The sequence below is a fragment of the Melospiza georgiana genome, chromosome 13, assembly GCF_028018845.1.
Source record: "Melospiza georgiana isolate bMelGeo1 chromosome 13, bMelGeo1.pri, whole genome shotgun sequence".
In the NCBI taxonomy this organism is placed as follows: domain Eukaryota; kingdom Metazoa; phylum Chordata; class Aves; order Passeriformes; family Passerellidae; genus Melospiza; species Melospiza georgiana.
In genome coordinates, this window is record NC_080442.1 from 18,776,069 (window position 1) to 18,793,575 (window position 17,507).

The window sequence follows — 17,507 nt, forward strand, 5'->3', positions numbered from 1 at the left end:
ACAGAACTGGATCAGCAGCTAGGAAGAAAAATAACTCTATTCCAGCTGGAACCAGAAAAATCTTCGCCCTTATTAACCTGCCTGTGGCATCTCCCATCACCATTCTATCCTCAGTCCTTCCACTTCACTTCTTATTTAAAAAAAAATCTGTAATTTCTCCTTGGTAGAAAGAGCCAGTAACTGTCTGCTCACAAAGCTGAAATTATAGGTACCTCACATGCATCACAGTGTTCATTTGTGAGACATCCAAATTCAGCTATGGATTGTCTCAAGTCCGTTACCTGCACACTGACCTCCTTTCCTATCCCCACCTGCTTCTGCCTGTTGTCTCACATTGATTATTTTCCCAGAATTTCCCCTGAATTCCTTCTCTGTCATATCTCAATCTTGATTTTGCCCTGCTTTTTTATTCCATGTCTCCATGCATATCACCTTCCCCTGCTTTTATTGGCTTTGGTCTCTGTTCACAACTCTGTTTGCAGTCTGTGGTTATGTTACAACCACCTCCTCTGGAGTGTCAGGTATGATGCTGGCACACCATCTGCTCATTTATTTCCTCAGGTCACGACACATTCCCTCATTTCCAGGCTGTTCCTTCTGGAGAGCTGCGGGCCTGCTCCTCTCCCTGCCCGGGCTCCATTAGCGGCGAGAACAAAACGCTCACCTGCGAGGGCTCTGATCTGCCAGCCCTGCATCTACAGCCACATTTGCACTTGTTAAAGTCCTCTGCTGTCTCATTATTTCTCTCCCCAACAACAAGGCAGACAAGATGTCAACAAACACTCATTTCACTGGGGACACAAGGTATCTGCTCCTATGGTAAACACTTTTTCTGGGTTTTTTAAGGACTACAAATAAGTATCAGAGTATTATTTGAGGGGCTTAAGAGGGATTCTTGTGAGTGTAATTTAGAAGAACAGGATTTCTCGAAGAAACTTCTGAAAATACTTCAGAACCTTGCTATCAAACTCACAATAGCACAAACACTGGGTAAAGCAAAGAAAACTCCCTGAAACTTTCTCATTTTATGCAGAGTGATTAAAGATCACCATGACCTCCTCCTGCATGGAGAAGCTACCAGAAATTCAAGTGATTTTAAGGCTGAAGAGAAACTCCAGAGTGTCACCTGTGCAATGGCAGACACATCTCTAAAGAGGTCTCTTATTCCTACACAGATATTTTATTGACATGGAAAGAACTTCAAAACCAATAAGCAGCAGAGCCCTCCACTGAGCTGCCACGTCCCCATGAGGCGTGGAGGGGCTCGGTGCCACCACTCTCACTTCAAACTGCCGTGTTTCATCACTTCTGCGGAGCCTCCTGCAGATGCAGCCATCACACATCTCTAAAGTTAGCAAAGCTGCCTCCAGGCTGTATTTTAAATGCAGCCCACCCAAGACACCAAGGGCAGCTGTACATCAGAGCCTCCCTCTCCTCAGCACAGATATTAACTGTGGCTGAATTCTTCCCAGCCCACCAGTGCCACCCCTTCTCAGCTCCAATACGGGCCCAGTCAATCCAGTCGACAAATTTACTCAACTCCCACTGAAATCAAGGATAAATGAGGACTTCCCGCCCTATGGAGGCTGAGCTAAGTTCACACAAAATCAGGGTGAAGCCTGAGGACAAATCTCAGCATGTAACACTTTCCCTTGGAGCAGACACTGCCCACGTTGAACACCAGGTTAGTGGGAGGGGACACGGACGATGGGGACTGCTCAGTGCAGCCAAAGAGCAGCTAAAATACACCCAGCTGCTGTTTCCTGAAATAAAGTATTTTAGGATCTTGGTATGTAGACTCTGAAATTTAAGCCTAAACAAAGGAACCCTCAATACCAGGGAAAGCTGTGTGTTCATGTGCCTGCCTCCCATGCCTGGGCACACTCCCTGCTGCTCTTGCAATGATTTCCTGGCTGTGCCTCAGCTCTCGGGTATCCACACACAGCCAGGCTGGTGTCTAACACTGTGTGATGAATATCTGCCATTTTCTAACAAATTTTAGCTGCTGGAGGCCCAAGATAAATTTCAAGTCTAAACTTTTGAATGAAACATTTGGTTTCCCTTTTTGATTTCAATCCTTAAACATTGCCCAGGAAATAGTATTTTATCTAAGAAGAACAGCAGCTTTTAAAAAATCCTAAGAGTGTGGGATGGAGCAGTAGGCCCTTTCCCAATTGTAGCACCTGTCTTGGGGGACAGTAATTCATAACCCAGCAAAAGTCAGGACAGGCCTCAGGCTTCTCAAGCTTCAGGTGCCTGAAATGGCTCCTGAGGGGTTTCCTGATAGCTCAGTGTTGGACAGTGAGCAGAGCTCTGCCCTCTCCAAGCACGCCTTGGAATCCCTCACCATGTCTAACACAGTGAAAAGTGGTTTAGAAGCTTTCCCAAGGACCACTAATTATTTTGTGTGTATATTTTAGCAAGCAAAAACCCCAGAAATACTTTTGAGTGGGTGTCCGCAGCTGAGATTTTTGCCAATGCTTTGCAAAAGGAAATTTTGCTCTTTTTACCAAGTGACAGCTCTTAGTGACCAGGCCATAAAATTATACCAATGGTACTTTTAAATTGATCTAAAGTCTGTTCATTTGTGTAGTGCACATTTAAAGCCACATTATTGTAAGATGCTCCAGCAATGAAATTCAGCATTAGCAATTCAGTTCATTAAAGAGGATATTTTAGTAGGTTCTTTCTTTTATAGCTATTACTCTGTCTAAAGTGAGAAAAACCTCAGTCAAATTAATAAAACTAACAACTCGTCACACATACGCTGCCTCTCTGTGAAGTCTGCTCTGCTCTCACCAGTTTGGCAGCCAAGGGAAGATGTATGGGAGCCAAATTCCCTCTTGCATAACCACACAAACCTGCACGGGAATGCGTTTAGCCCGTTCAGTGCTTGTAACCATGGTTTCATTTACTGAAAGTTACCCTGAAAATCCAAAGTTTTAGGCAATCATCAGGCCATTCCCCAGATGAGAGAGCAGCCACACAGCTCAGTGGTGCTCCAGGTTCAGAGGGGCTGTGCTTTGGAAGGGCTTCACTGTTGCTCTGTTACAAACACCTCAGCAACACTGAGGTGCTCTGGGACACAAGTTCCCTGGATAGGCCTGCCTGCTCCCAAAGCCTCACACCCAGCTCTCTGCTTCAAAACCTGAATGCCTTTTCTCACTCCCTTTTGGAAGCACCAGTCCCTGACATACTGCCCTACTGACAGGCAACTCATAAGGCTTTAGACAATAAGATTTGCTCACAGCTTCCTTTTTCAGTTTTCAGCGGGAATTCGGTGTTGGATTCAAACTGATTTTGCAGAGATATCCAGCATAAAGAATTGCAGTTCAGTTCCATGGAACACAGAATTTCCATCCTGCTCAAGGACAGCTCAGCAGGGGCTGTGCCCAGGTCACTGGGTCTTACCTGTCCTCTCACCTCCCGTTTGTCAGCTCTGAGACCCAAGCAATGCTCATGCCCTTGCTCATCCTGGATGACACCCAATAACTATTGGCCCCTATAAAAGAGATCCTCACCAACCTGGTTTCCACCTCATCTCATGAGTTCCCATTCAGGTAATGGCTTAAGCATTTATCTAACTTAAAGAAGTTAAGATTGTTCCTTATTGACATTAAAAGGACTATTCATATGTATGAAGTACAAGGCTGGATCAAGCCTTGAGAGCAAGGCACGAGCTGGAAGACAGAACTCCAGGGACTGGAACAGACAGAGTCAGGTCAGCTCAATTGACTCTTCAAATCATCCAAAAGAGGGAGTCTCAGAGGAGAGCTGGGAGTGCTGGGGAAATGATCTGTCACTACCTTGGCTTTAGACACAACCAGCTGATTTAGGGAAGGAAGAACTCTCCCAGACTCTGACAGGGAAGATGAAGGTGAAAAGGACACAGGGTGCTGAATTTCTATTTTTCACTCACTTTAGTACAAGACTTAGAACAACTGGCAGCTGATCTATTCATCACCAATGAATCACACAAAAGTACAGAAAGCAGTTCCTTCCCAGAGTAAATCTTGGATCTACTTTTCCTTTTTCAGGATGAGCCCCTGCCCTTTGCCCAGCCCTGTTACTGTGGGAGAAGCCCAGGCTCTTATCACTCCGGTACCTTTCCATAAGCTTGCAGCACCTCCCAAGTGGTTAATTCATGGAAGCTGAGAGGATACAGGATACACATCCCTCACAAAGTGAGGAGAAACTGCCACAAATGACTGGGCAGATATCAACAGCTTCAGCAAGAGACAAAATATTCCCACCGAATGAAAAGTGATGGATCATCCTGGTTTAATGCAGCCAAATTAACTGTGCAAAAATACATGCAGGACATGCTGCTGTGCCACCAACGGCACTGCACAGCAGCTTGTGTTTACATCTCATTCCCTGTCACAGGCTGTCCTGCGTGGGCTGGGCCCAGGAAGAGCTGCTGCCACAGAGCCTGGGAACACATGAAACCCCGGGCCTGAGCCCTGGTGCGTGGGCCCAACATCCAGCAGAGGCAAAAATTAAACACAAGCTGTTTACCTGATTACACCAGTTCAGCAGTGATTGAAGGGAGATGGGTGTTTTTTAAGTTTAAGGAAGAGCAAATTGTTAGAACTGAGAGACAGAAATCAATTCCACTCTGTAATTGCTATGGAAAGATCCTTCTATGAGCCTCACTGGAGTTTGATTTTGTACATTTGCATCTCTTTGCATGACGCAGTTGTCACTGAATCTGCAAATCACATCAAAATTAAGCTGTAATTTGAGCTTGGCTTAAATGAAAAGTGTGTTAAAACTTTGAAGTCCACATGCTATGGGTATGAAATCCTGTTTCAGCTAAAGCAATAATTAAGACTGGATCGCAATTGCAGTTTAACAACTTCAAACAGATCTTTAGAAACTGCCTCTAAACCCAGCAGCTGCAATGGCAAATGAAACACTTGGGCTGTGGTGGAAACAGGAACATTGTACCTGGTTCTGTGACCTCATCTTGGATACAGCAGTCAGTGAGGTACAAAGCCCACAGTGACAAATCCCCGATGAGCCATGGGCAGGTGTCCCTCAGGGACAGGCTCTGGATCTAAGCAGTCGCCCACTAACAGCTTCAAGAGCTGTGGTCTTGTACCTTCACAGCTCTTGGGTGGACTCTGGTGGTTTCCTGGTCAGTCCCTTCCAAAAAGTCTGAGGATGAAAACTCAGCTAATGATTCTGGCAGATCAGCCTCCCACATGAATTTTGTTTGAGTCTGAATTCATGAACCAGGGATCTTTCCTTTGAACTTCATTTCCTCTCCAGAAATAGTTCAAAGCAGTTGGAGAGCATGAATGCCAAAATCAAGCCTGAAAACCACCACAGCCTCACTTTAAAACACTTCATTTTTCTCCTGAGAGTTCTGCTGTTGCTTTCCATGGCTTGTCAAACAACCCCGCTCAGATTTAGCACAGAATCTGCTGTTCCCATTCATCACGAGTCTCAGGACTGAGGCACTCCAGCTGCTCCAGGGCTATACCCTTAAAAGTGATCTTGCTGTGACGTTACAACAGCCTGTTGTTATGACCTTGGCTATTTTTGACAAAGAGATAAAGATGAAATAGGTTCTTGTTCCTAATGACAGCTTGTACAAAACATCCTTTCCAAGGAAAACTATGTTATCCATATGTATACCTTATGGATCAGCCTATGCCAGACAGCAGCACTATAATCTCTCTGCCCCAGGTGACACAGCAAGAAAAATGGTTTGGCTTTATTATGCCAACATCTCTTTAATTGCACTTTGGGAAAGTACTGTGTTTTCTCTCAAAACTAATAACAAATCAAACACTTTGAAAACCGCTTTATTTTTTCACTACAACCTCTGTGTTTGTTTGCTTGGAAATTTCTCAAACTGGCACACACAATTTTGGAAGATTTTTGCTTTTAATTCAGGATTCTTGCCTGGAACTTTCTTTTTTCCTACCTGTTACCCCATTTTCAAGAATACCCTATTAACCAGAAAGATTTCTGTGCCCTTCCTCACAATAAATAATACTCATGAGAGTCAAAATGGTCTCCAATAAAATAACCTGATTAACATCTGGAAAGAAAGATCACCTTATTCCTCACAGGCCTGAGGATTTCAATTAAAGCTTTGTATTAATTTCACTGAAGTTTTTTAGCTGTTCCTTCAAAACTAATTGAACAACCACCTAAATACTTAAAGCAGATGAAAAACTTACCCTATTTGTGTAAGGATAAGCTTAAATTCTTTGCTGGATGGTGGCCTAAGGGCCTGTAAATACAGATGGCTGTGAGCAAGACCCAGAAGAGGTCAGGTAACCACCAACAGGCAATTATATCCCCCCCAGAACTTCAAGCCAGTATATCATACTGTTGGAAGCTAATTGCTTTGAAATAATTGGAAAGGTGAGCAGGTAAGTTCACACAGAGCATTTGCAATCTTGCTTTGTATTTAAAAAACCAACAGTCCAGATTGCATGGACAAAACAGGCATGATTCAATAAAACAAGTTAAAAGGGAAGGGAAAGGTATGCAGTGGTCTTTAAAAAGGATTTTCCTTTTAATTTTTAGCATCATTAAAATGCTGAAAACATTTTGTTCAAGAGCTTCTTTAGTTAATACCTCATTACTTCTCTTTTTATTGTTATGGTAATCAAGTCTTAATATATTGCAGCTTTATAGCATGAAATCAAGGCTAGGCCTGTGGGCATGGACAGATGTACACCAGCATGCAGTAAAACACAGGTACAGAGACATGCAGAGCTGAATATGGCACTGGGGTTTTTTATAATTGTTTAGCAATTCATCTGAAGTTATTTTAACCTTGACAACAGATGAACTCTAACATGTACCATGATCAGTCACTGGAAAGCTGCACAGAAAAGCAAGTTTTGTAACTGTTGTCTTACAGGCTGGGTTCTAGGAAAGCATGAAACCAAGTCTGAGCAAGATGATTAAATTGTTTGCATGACTACAGGCTGTAGCTGTAACAATTCAAAACATTAAATTGAGAATATTTTAGCCAAGGGAGAATGGTAACGCTGGAGAACTGCATTTTACACCAGGACTTTGCCTCTCTGTGGGAAACTGGGGCTCAGTGTCAGCATTCAGACCCTCTCCAAGAAAGAGGAATATTCAGGTCTGACTTCTGGTTCTGAAGTGAACTTGGACCTTGTGCTGGAGCTTTGCTAATGGTTGGATTTCACCCATCAAATCAAGTGAAAGTTAGAAATAACTTTTAGAAAGTTATAATGGCTGTGTCTGCAGGGTGTTGAAATTGTATCTCAGGAAGAGTGAGCACCCTTAGATCTTCCCTGAGTAAATGACAACACACAACCCCCAGTGTCAGGGAGGCTCCCCTTCTCAGCAGTGCTTTCAGAAGAGATCACTCAGGAAACCATTCCAGCTCCCGGGAGCTTTGCTAAATTTAAAGGGAGTGTTTTGGCTGGCAATCCCTCTCCCAGTGAAAGCACTTCAAACAGCCAACATGAAAAGCAATATGCCTGTGACTGCATCAAATCCCTGATCCCGAGGGATGCCTTGGGAAGTTCTCCAGCCCCACGGGTTTGGGGGGGCACCACTGACCACCAGCCTTGCTTTGTCCTGAGCACACCCTGCAGGAACATCCCAAACAGCCTGTGGCTCTGTGTGCCCTTCATTGGTTACCAACAGTCATGAAGGAGCAGAAATAGGTACAGGTGACACATTATTCCAGTAGAAGTGAAAACTGTTTTCCACATTATAACTGGACAACAGTAAAATATGATTTAACACATGGATCATGTATCAGAAAAACGTGGCTAAGCTCAGATAGGCAAAGCTTCCAGATTCCCCCTTTCTTGGAAATACTGGGAGTAACAATGTGCTGTATTCAGCTGAAATCTGTTCCTTTAAACCTTTGAATTTAAACAAAGTCTCCTAACAATGAATAATCCAGTCACCCAAATTTCTAGCACAAAAAGAAGCTCTCAGGTGCAGTAAATCTGACTTTCCCTCCTAGGAGCACTTCACTGGGCAGAGACTGTGGGATCAGACCCTGGGACAGGAACACGTGTTCCCCAGCATGTAACAAGGGGAATGAAAGACAATGGGCACTATAGGCCAGCAAACACACTAATTATATTAATAAAATGAAAGCTTAAATTTTGAAGCTAATCCTGGGCTATCATTTATAAAAGTTAACAGGGCATATTTAATTTAGGAATTGGCTAACACTTCTCTTTCCACCACTGAAACCTCATAAATGAAATATACTGGATCCCTGCCCAGTGCGGAAATAAAAGTTATGAATAATGTTTCTATCTCAATCATTGTCAGTGCTTTAATATTCCTAATTACTTTAAAAAGCTAAATATTCAATATAGGAAAAACCTTCTTTTTCTTTTATCTCCACTTGCAAGATTAGAGCAATTTAATAAGAGTCACTGGGTAGTTTTAGTCCACAAGACCATTCTGTACTTTGACATCTTATCCTTCCTGGCCATTTTTACACAGATTGAAGCGCTTTTTACTCTGTGAGTGCACATGTGTATACATGTGTAATCTGCATCTGTATGTCCTTACTGTCATAGTCTTTTTATTATTATTTTTAACTTCTGTTAGTGCTCATGTACTGTACAAATACTCAGTAGTAGGATAAACTAAATCTAGTACTATGAATAATGTACATGAGTACTATTACATATTATTACATATTACATATTATTACATATTATTACATATTACATATTATAATATTACATATTATTACATATTATGTAATAGTACATGAGTACTATTACATAATAGTACATAACATTACATGAGTTCCTGAGAATCCATACAATATCTCACAATTAATGTTGTGGGGTTTTTAAAATATTTTTAAAGATAGATATTCAGTATATCATGATGTCCAGTTTTCCCCTTGTCTGCATTCCAGGTAATCCCAAAATGTTTCTTCAAACCCCATAGCATGGCCTTTGTTTCCATCCTTGGAATCATATAATCCCAGAATAGTTTGGGTTGGAGGACCTCACTGATCATCTCATCCCAACCCCTGCCATGGGCAGGGTGCCACCCCACACCAGGTTACTCAGGGCTCTGTCCAACCTGCCCTTGAACACTCCCAGGGCTGGAGCATCCACATCCCCTCTGGACTAAAGCCCTTCCTCCCTGCTCCTTTCCTGCTGGAATATTCAGCAAAGCTGCAGACAAAACCCCAGGAACCCATCCAGGAATCTGCTGCCTTCAGCCTCTGGCTGTGTTCACCTTCAGGCACATTTACCTCCCATTCCCTTCTCACTCCTCCCTCTATAGATCCCTCCTCTGTTCCCTTCTTTTTCTTAAGATCCCAATCAATCTGGGAGAGAGGGAGGAAGCCAACACAAAACAAAACACCCATTCAGTTTCATTTCACAGCATCTCTACCCATGCAGCTTTATTTACTTGCTTGATGCACAAATTGACTCCATTTATCAAGCTTATTCCTGTTTTGTCAATAATGTCTCAGGCCTGTGTTACGTCACCCTCGGATGTTTGTGCCTGTTCCATTCCAGCATGAACCAACCACTTCAACTCACCGTGCCCAATTAAGAGGGTTTAACAAACACAGCCTTGCCAGCTGAAAGAATTGAAAGCCTCAAGTGTGGATTAATTTCCTAGCAAAAGGTGCAGAACTCCCAACTCCCATTTCCCTGACTTTGGAAGTATGGATTTAAGGAATGGATTGTAAGTCAGAGGAGAGAATCTGGGCTGCCTGAAAAGTCAATGGCAAAACTCCCCCTGGCTTGAACAGGACAAGAATTCTATCTGGAGAGAGTGCTTTCCTAACAGCTCAAACACTCCACAGAGTATTTCATGAAGAAAGTGCTGTATTAAAGATTTGAGAGAGAAAAAATTCTTTATAGAGCTATTATCTGTACTGGTGTCCTAATAACAGGACCAAAAGCATTAACAGCATCCTCCACTGCATTTCACATTTCTTTGCAAAACACAACCAAAAAAGTCTAATGTCATTATTCTGGGAAAAAGTATTTTCACATATTCATAGAACCACAGAATGACTGGGGTTGAAGGCACCTTAAAGGTCATTTGTTCCAGCCCAATACGAACTTTTACAAAATAACCAGCAGACAACACTCATTTTTCCATTCAAATAATCCAAGTTCTAAGGCCACTGCTTTGTAATACCTGGTTTTTAATAGCAACACATATTTTTATCATATTTTGGTATCTTTACTCACCACTTGAGCAATCGGTCCCTCCCCAGCCTGGTTCACAGTGACACGTGTCAGGAGAGACACATCTTCCATGCACACACTCCTCTGTGCACAGTGCTGTTGAGAGGAAACAACACACAGCATTGTAAACATATTAAGTGGTTGCTAAACATACCCTAAACAATGCCTTAGAGAGCAATATTTTGTTTAAAAATATTAAACAGAGCAAACACACACACACAAAATTACTCACAAGATTTAATTATTGCTAAGTGACCAAAATAAAATATAGGTCTCTTGACAGCAATAAATTCATTTGTCACTTCAGCCCTGCAATGAAAAACTCACACACCAGAAATTCCTTTGGTTAGCAGTTTTGCTTCATAATAAAGTTTTTACCAAACTGACATTTATTATTATTATATTACAGAACAGCAGCTTCTTATATCGCACTCAAATTGCAACTGCTCATAAGACAAAATGGAGCTCAGTCTTGAAAGTATATTAAGATCCAAAATAGATTTCATTTAAAAAACAGCTCCAGGAAAATAAATAATTTTACTCCATGATGCAGTGGCTGTAAGTGCATTTTTGTCTTTTCAAGGTCAGCCAGTGTTCCATAACTACAGTTCTCTGTGTCCCTGGTTTAATATTGGAAGTTCGATATCCTCAAGTTCAAACCAAGACAAACAGGTTGGCTGAGGAACAGCTCATAGGTTTTAGGATTCTCTTTTCCTGTGCTGTTTCAGTGTCTGACAGCTTCCACTGTGTGCCCATCATATACTAAAGAGCCTGCAGAGCACTGAATAACCACTTTAAAGACTGAACTTTGTTGCTTACTACCTTGTTTCCATTTTACCACTGAGGACACTGCCAGAAACTCCTTGTGCCAGAGACTCAAATGGGACAGTTAAGCTGGAACACATCATTTCCATCTAGACCAACGTGTATGAGTTATTGAAAATATGAAGCAGTGGCAGTGAGGTCACTGTATTAAATTGTATGTATATATATATAAAATACATTATTTAGTTCATATATAATCTATGGTCATATAACCTGTGTTTTTATATCAGGTGGGAATTGTGGGTATTGAGTTTACTAAACCAAGAACTGCCTGAAGTTCTAGGTTACAGACCCTGAAGTTGGGTAACTTGGTCCTGAAGTTACTGCACTACAAAAGACTTATCCCAGGACAAAGATAATTCCTTCCTGTTCACACCAAGGCTAGCAAAGCTGATTTGGGAAGTAGCTTTGGGGTGCTGTAGTGAAAATGGAGCTGAACCACCCAATTCCTTTGAAATCAGCCAGCAAAGCTTCTGGAAGTTTCCCTGATCTGCAGGTGGAATGAAAGCTGGAGCCCTTTCAGTTCCCAGATCCCTCCTGCACCAAAAGTTCTCCACCTCTGCCTTGTCACTTGGAATGACTCCTGCTACACCTGACACTGCTTGGACTCCAGACTGGGTCACACCTTGGACCCACACCCAGCTGCCAACAAAGCTCATGGAAACATTTTGCTGCCTATTCTCTGGCTGGATCATTGCAGACCAAACTCACTGAGCTGTTCACAAAACATTTAAATCCAACATCAAAATGCAGGTGAACTTAGAATAATCCTGTGGGACAAACTTTCCTGCTTTTTATCCAGCAGATCCCACGTGACCAGTGATTAGAATGCTGCCTCGTTAAAACGACTGCAAGATCTTTCTAAATTAATCATTTCCTTTCTACGTTTGCTGCATGTCAAAAATGCAATTTATTCTTATTCCATATCTTGTGTTTAGACAGTATTGCAGTGGGCATGAAATATTCATAGCTAATCTCTAGTCACTAATTGTCCTAATCTTTTGTGCATTTATTTTACTCGAGTTAGGCCTTCTGGAGACAGTGAAGCATCCTGCTCTACAGCTGTGGGATGAAATTCAGGACAGGATATTAGATAAACAGGATATTTCAATAAAAATATACACACCTTCCTAGAATCATTTGAAAATGGCTGGTTATCCAGAACAAGGAGAAGTTCACATATAGAACAGTCACAAATTTATAGGTTTTTATTCAAAATACAGTGAGCTAAAAGATACAGGATATGCTGGAATAGGGATACCTTGGGAATTGTGTCCTGCACAGCTTTGATTTCTCATTGATGTGACATCCTAGTTGCATAAGAGATGTGGAAGTCAAAACTGAGATTTTGCCGTTGCTTGTATGGACATTTGCAATAATAAATCACTCTAACATGTAAAATGTGCACATTTTTTACCCTTTTAACTCGGCCACGTTCTCACCTCAAGGCAAACATTGTGAGTGAGAAGGTTCATGGGAGACTGGTTCTTTACTCTTCTAAATAACAGAACTCCTCCACCACATTACTGCTTTAAATTTAGCTGATTTCCACACAAATTTATCACACCTCAACTATGTTACCATAAATATGAAATAATAGTAACTAATTAAGCAATGAAGTTTCCTTGATCACTTGTCTAGCCGCAGTCCTATGGGAAGAGTGCAACGTGAGACTTAGCAGCAAGACTCAAGAGAGAACTCCTCATTCTAAAGCACTCAGTCACATGAAAAATAATAAAAAATATATTATAAAGAACTGTATCCTTGTTTTCAGGTGTTCTGAAGTCCCAGATTGCTGAAGATGACGATGTTTAATGAGCAATTAAAGATTCAAGTAAGGTGAAGATGCTTCTTGGAACCGTGGGCTGTCTCATCTCTGGCTGATTAATTGCTAAACAAGTATTGTGAGCTCAGAGCTCACTAGTGACTAATTCCAAGTGTGGGGGTCACAGAAAACCCCCTTTTTTAAACAGAGAAGCTTTGACAGAAGTAATTTTATTTAAACTGGCAAACAATCAGACTCCTGCTCTGACTGATTCAAATCAGGCTTATAAAGGTCATATTAGGGTACAGCTCTAAAGTTTTACCATAGCAAATAAAATTTGGAATTTCTCCTATAAAAGGGAAGTCTTGCCTTGCTCAAGTCTTTAGAGTTTAAATTAATTTTTCATTCTATTAACATTCAACATAATAGGATACAATGGTCCCCAAGGCATTCTTCATAATACACTTTGTACAGTGGTTTGCAAATGATCCTACTAGTTAATGGAACTATAAAAATTACTTGCACATAAAGGTCAAGAAAAATAAAGATAAGTACATACTTTCTGACACTGTCCTGTTCAACACTCAGCTAAAGGCCCCTGGAGTAAAGAAAACTTGTCCTAATGCAAGGAATATAATTCCTCCCAGTATAATAGCCCAAGCACTTCAACCTTTGGAATTCCAGACTTTTTATGTCTGCATTTTCCCTCGACCACTTCACTTGAGCAATCCAGCACCTCATTGATCAGTGTGTTATTAGCATTCTTGGCATGAGTTTGACATCAGTTTGTAGTTTGATTCAGCCTGGTAATAAAATGACCTACATCAAAGCCCTGCCAAAATGCCATCTTTGTCGCAATGTGTTTAGCATGAGTTATTTGCCCACATTCAAGGTTACACAGCAACTGCTTCTTATCATGCAATAAAGGCAACAAAAGGGTTCTGTAACAATCCATTTGATGCTTATCACTTACTTTATAATTACAGACTGGGCTTTTTTTAACATATAAGGTCAATCCTCAGGGAAATAGACCTAAAGATTAAACTCTTTTCACACCTGAAATGGCTGCACTGAGGAATGGATGTTAGAGAAATGGATTCTACTAGTGCTTATTCTTTAATTGTTGCCCAGAATTTGAATTCAGATATGATAAATGGTTTGTCTGTGTCTCCTCTCCACAAAGGTGTGAAGTGCCCAGAATACTGCAATGAGAGAAGGGCTCAGTGGAGCAGCCTGCAGAATATTTCCACTGCAGAGTTCCTTCAGCAAAGGGGCACCACAGGGAGTTCATCCCAGACAACAGCAGGGATGGAGAACTGCTCTCTCTTCCTTGATGCTGCATTCCTCTGTATGGTCCCAAATCATGATGTTGCAGGGTTTAACTTTGTTGTTACACCCTCTGTGACACCCTGCTCATCACATCATCCACCCACTGACTGCTGGCACCCACCCAGCTCCACAGAGATTGAGGTGCATTTAAGGAAGAGTTTCATCCTAGGGGAACAAGTATGGAGTGATTAACAAGGAAAAATCTTCCTTGTCCAAAAATATAAATTGTACATTTATTTCACAAAAGACAGAGTCACATACAACCTAATTTGTGCTTGCACTGGAGTGTGGTAACATTTGTGGTGGTCCTTAGAACCTGTGGGAGCTCACAGCTACCGACCCAGCAACTTCCATCTGCCATTGTCCCACTTTGCCATGCCAGACACACAAAATCCCTCCAAAACAAAGAGCAGGGTAATCACAAAGTGTGAAGGATCCAGAGCAGAGCAGAAATCAGAAATCAGGAATCACTCCTTGGGCTGTGCTGGCTCACGGTAGCGCGTGCCGGAGCATTCCGCACACACCGGAGTTCCCTGGGCTCTGTGGGACTCCTGCCCAGGATCACGGGGCAGCCAGGAGGTGACAGAAAGCATAAATAACTGCAGATACATTATGGTAATGGAAAACATTGCTAAATGGAGATAGGGATGCTGCTATGAGACACAATGAGAAATTCAGGCACTCGCCTGGAACTGCACAGAATGAACTGGTTTATTTGGACTGCACACATGGCACAAGGTCATTGCCTCAAAATATCTTCTTTTCCCTGTGTTACCTCTGCCAGGTTTTCTTCACTATACACTGATCTTGCCTAGACTCTGACCAATTTCATTTATTTTCTGTTAACTAATGGTAAACCTGTTTTTATTTCTTTAAGTTGCTGGTATTTTACCTTCAGATTATTTAACCAGTTTGCCCTATGCTTGATAGTTGTTGGACTAAACAAAGCAGAAATTTATTGGAAAAAGTGATGTTTTCCTTAAATATTTAATACATGTCCCTAAAATAATTTGGGCCATTTTAGCCCATTCCTCCATTCCCTCATGCCACTTTTAGGGAAAAGAGTGGTTTTGTTAGGTGAAATAGCTGTTATCCTATGTCCAGTGGTTTCAGATAATGCAGAGAGGTCAAAGTAGATGAAAAAAGATGAAAAAGATTCTTGCTCCTTATCCATTAGGAATCTGTTCACTCAGGGCCTCTCTGGTGCTTCCATCCTAATGTACTGGCCTGGCTCCAGCTTGTGCTGAGCCCACAGTATCAGCTTCATTAGATAAGCCTGTAGTCAGCTTTTGGCTGTGCTCAGGAAAGGGAGCTTGCATAGCACAAGAAAGATGACTACAGCTAATGCATCCAGGTAGGTTTTCCTCATTCTTAGATTATTGCTTATTTGTGGAATGGATGATTTCCTCCCTAAATCACTGACTTTCCATCAGGAATCAAGCTGATTTGATGGTTTCCTGGATAATTGCTTCAATGAAGTGGGCTAATAGCTCTTTGCATTGCTTAATGTCTATTTCTGTGGTCATCACTCAGGATACATCCATTAATTTATCACCTTGGAAAGCACTTTCATGCAAGGTTTAACAACTTCCAAAGATGAAGAGATCTCAAAGCCTGCTCAGGCTTTGAGGAATTTATTGTTTCAGTGCATAGCAACTCTTCTTTTTCATCTTCCCATGAAAGTACCAGCGAAAAACACAAACCCAAAGAGATCAATGTGAGCACAGGAAAGATGAGACTGATGCAGAGCAGATAACATCAGCAGGTCACAAGATCAGCTCCTTTTCCTGTAGGTGCAATTCAAGCACTTCTTTTGCAGGTGTGGAATGAGACACTCTGCATCAATGCAATCAGAACAGAATCAATGGTCTTTTTGTTGTCAGGGCCTGGGGATCTCTGGCCATTGCCTCAGTGAGGTATTGATCTGCTCCGGGCTGTGTTATCCTCATCCTGACACCCGGCCAAAGCTCAGGGATTAGGCCAGACATGACTTGTGGGTGTCTGAAGGAAAAGAACTGTGGAGATCCATTTGGAGGATTTTGTCTTTTCCCAAGAGCAGAATTTGACATGTGTCTGTGTCATCACTGACCACAGATCAGTAAATCCCTGTATCCATTTGCTGGGACATGAAGATTTGTTAATAAGCATAAACTCCATGGTAGTTTTTACCCTTTCTATCAGCAGGTAAAGAACAGCCTGGGGTTCTGGTCACTATCAAGGTGAACACAGAGCCTTCCACATTTCTGAGTGTCCCAGGCTTGTGACATGGACTAGTTTAGGGGTCCTGGAATAATTCCATACAGATTTCAATGTTTCAGACTCCAAGGGCCCTTCAGTAGGAATGCTCACAGTTCACTGTCACTGGAGGAGCTGGCACTGATGAGAACCTCCTTCAGTCCATGCTGCAATCTGTTGCTTTAGGCCTTATCTAGGGAGTGAATAGGGAAGTAAACTGTGCCAGGGGAAGGGCAGGGTGGGGAAGAGACTGCCACTTGCTCTGTGTGCCCTGAGACTGGTAGGCACAGTTTGGAATCCCAGTCTGGCTGGTTCTGAGGAGCAGCTGAGCTGGAGCAGCACATCCCTGAGACGGGAATGGCATCGCATCACTGACCATAAAACAGTGACAGTGACAGAGAAGTGTGGAGCCTGCAAAAGGAGAGGTCGGGGGAACCACACATTTAACAGAGTCTTTGTGGCATTTTGATGCCCCATTGGTTTCCTCTGCTCTGGTGGAGAGAGGGAATGGGAGATAGCACTCACCATTTAGTGCTGTCTGAGCGAGAGCTGCAGAGCAGCCTCCTCGTAGCAGCAAATGTCAGAGAGCACGACTGGGGTCAGGAAGCTGAACTCTGTTGTACCTTTGGCTGCGTTAATAAAAAAATGCAGGAGTTGAAGGCACAAAAAGGGATGGTGGAAAGGCACTAAGAGACTCTGAGCACTCAACATCTGCCCTGCAAAGTGGACAGGTTACAGGGCTGGGTAAGAGCAGCAAAGGCAGGAGGGGGTCCAGTGTATGAAGGAGGCAAATCCTGCAAGAAAGACAGTGCCTGATGCAAACAGCTCCTGACTAACTCACACCTCAGACCAAGGTCAGACACATCCACACAGGGACTCCTGCTCAGCCCAAGGGCTCCAGAGGAATCAGGACACACCAGAGCCTGGGCTTGTCCTTGAGGCAAAGAGAGAAATTCCTCCTTCTGGTGAAATCCTGACCCTCTAAAGTGAGTTGCACTCCCAAATCCCTTACCACTTTGTTGGGGGTTAGGATTTTTCCTTTTGTTCCTTTCTTTCATGGAATTTTGTCCCATCTGTTGCTAAGAGACAATAACGACCAGTATTTAAGACAGATTAAAGAAATGGCCAAAGTAGGGGAAGGGTGCAGCTGGTACTCT

At 42.4% G+C, this 17,507-nt stretch overlaps 1 protein-coding gene across 7 annotated transcripts in view; it reads right to left on the minus strand.

Moving 5' to 3' along the window:
- Positions 1 to 17,507, minus strand: part of MEGF11 (multiple EGF like domains 11) — a 250,413-nt gene that overhangs the window by 156,956 nt on the left and 75,950 nt on the right. For all 7 annotated transcript variants that reach the window (XM_058033855.1, XM_058033851.1, XM_058033853.1 and 4 more), the window contains exon 6: positions 10,200 to 10,292. In XM_058033855.1, coding sequence (XP_057889838.1) covers positions 10,200 to 10,292 — 93 coding nt within the window. The remainder of the gene's footprint in view (positions 1 to 10,199; positions 10,293 to 17,507) is intronic.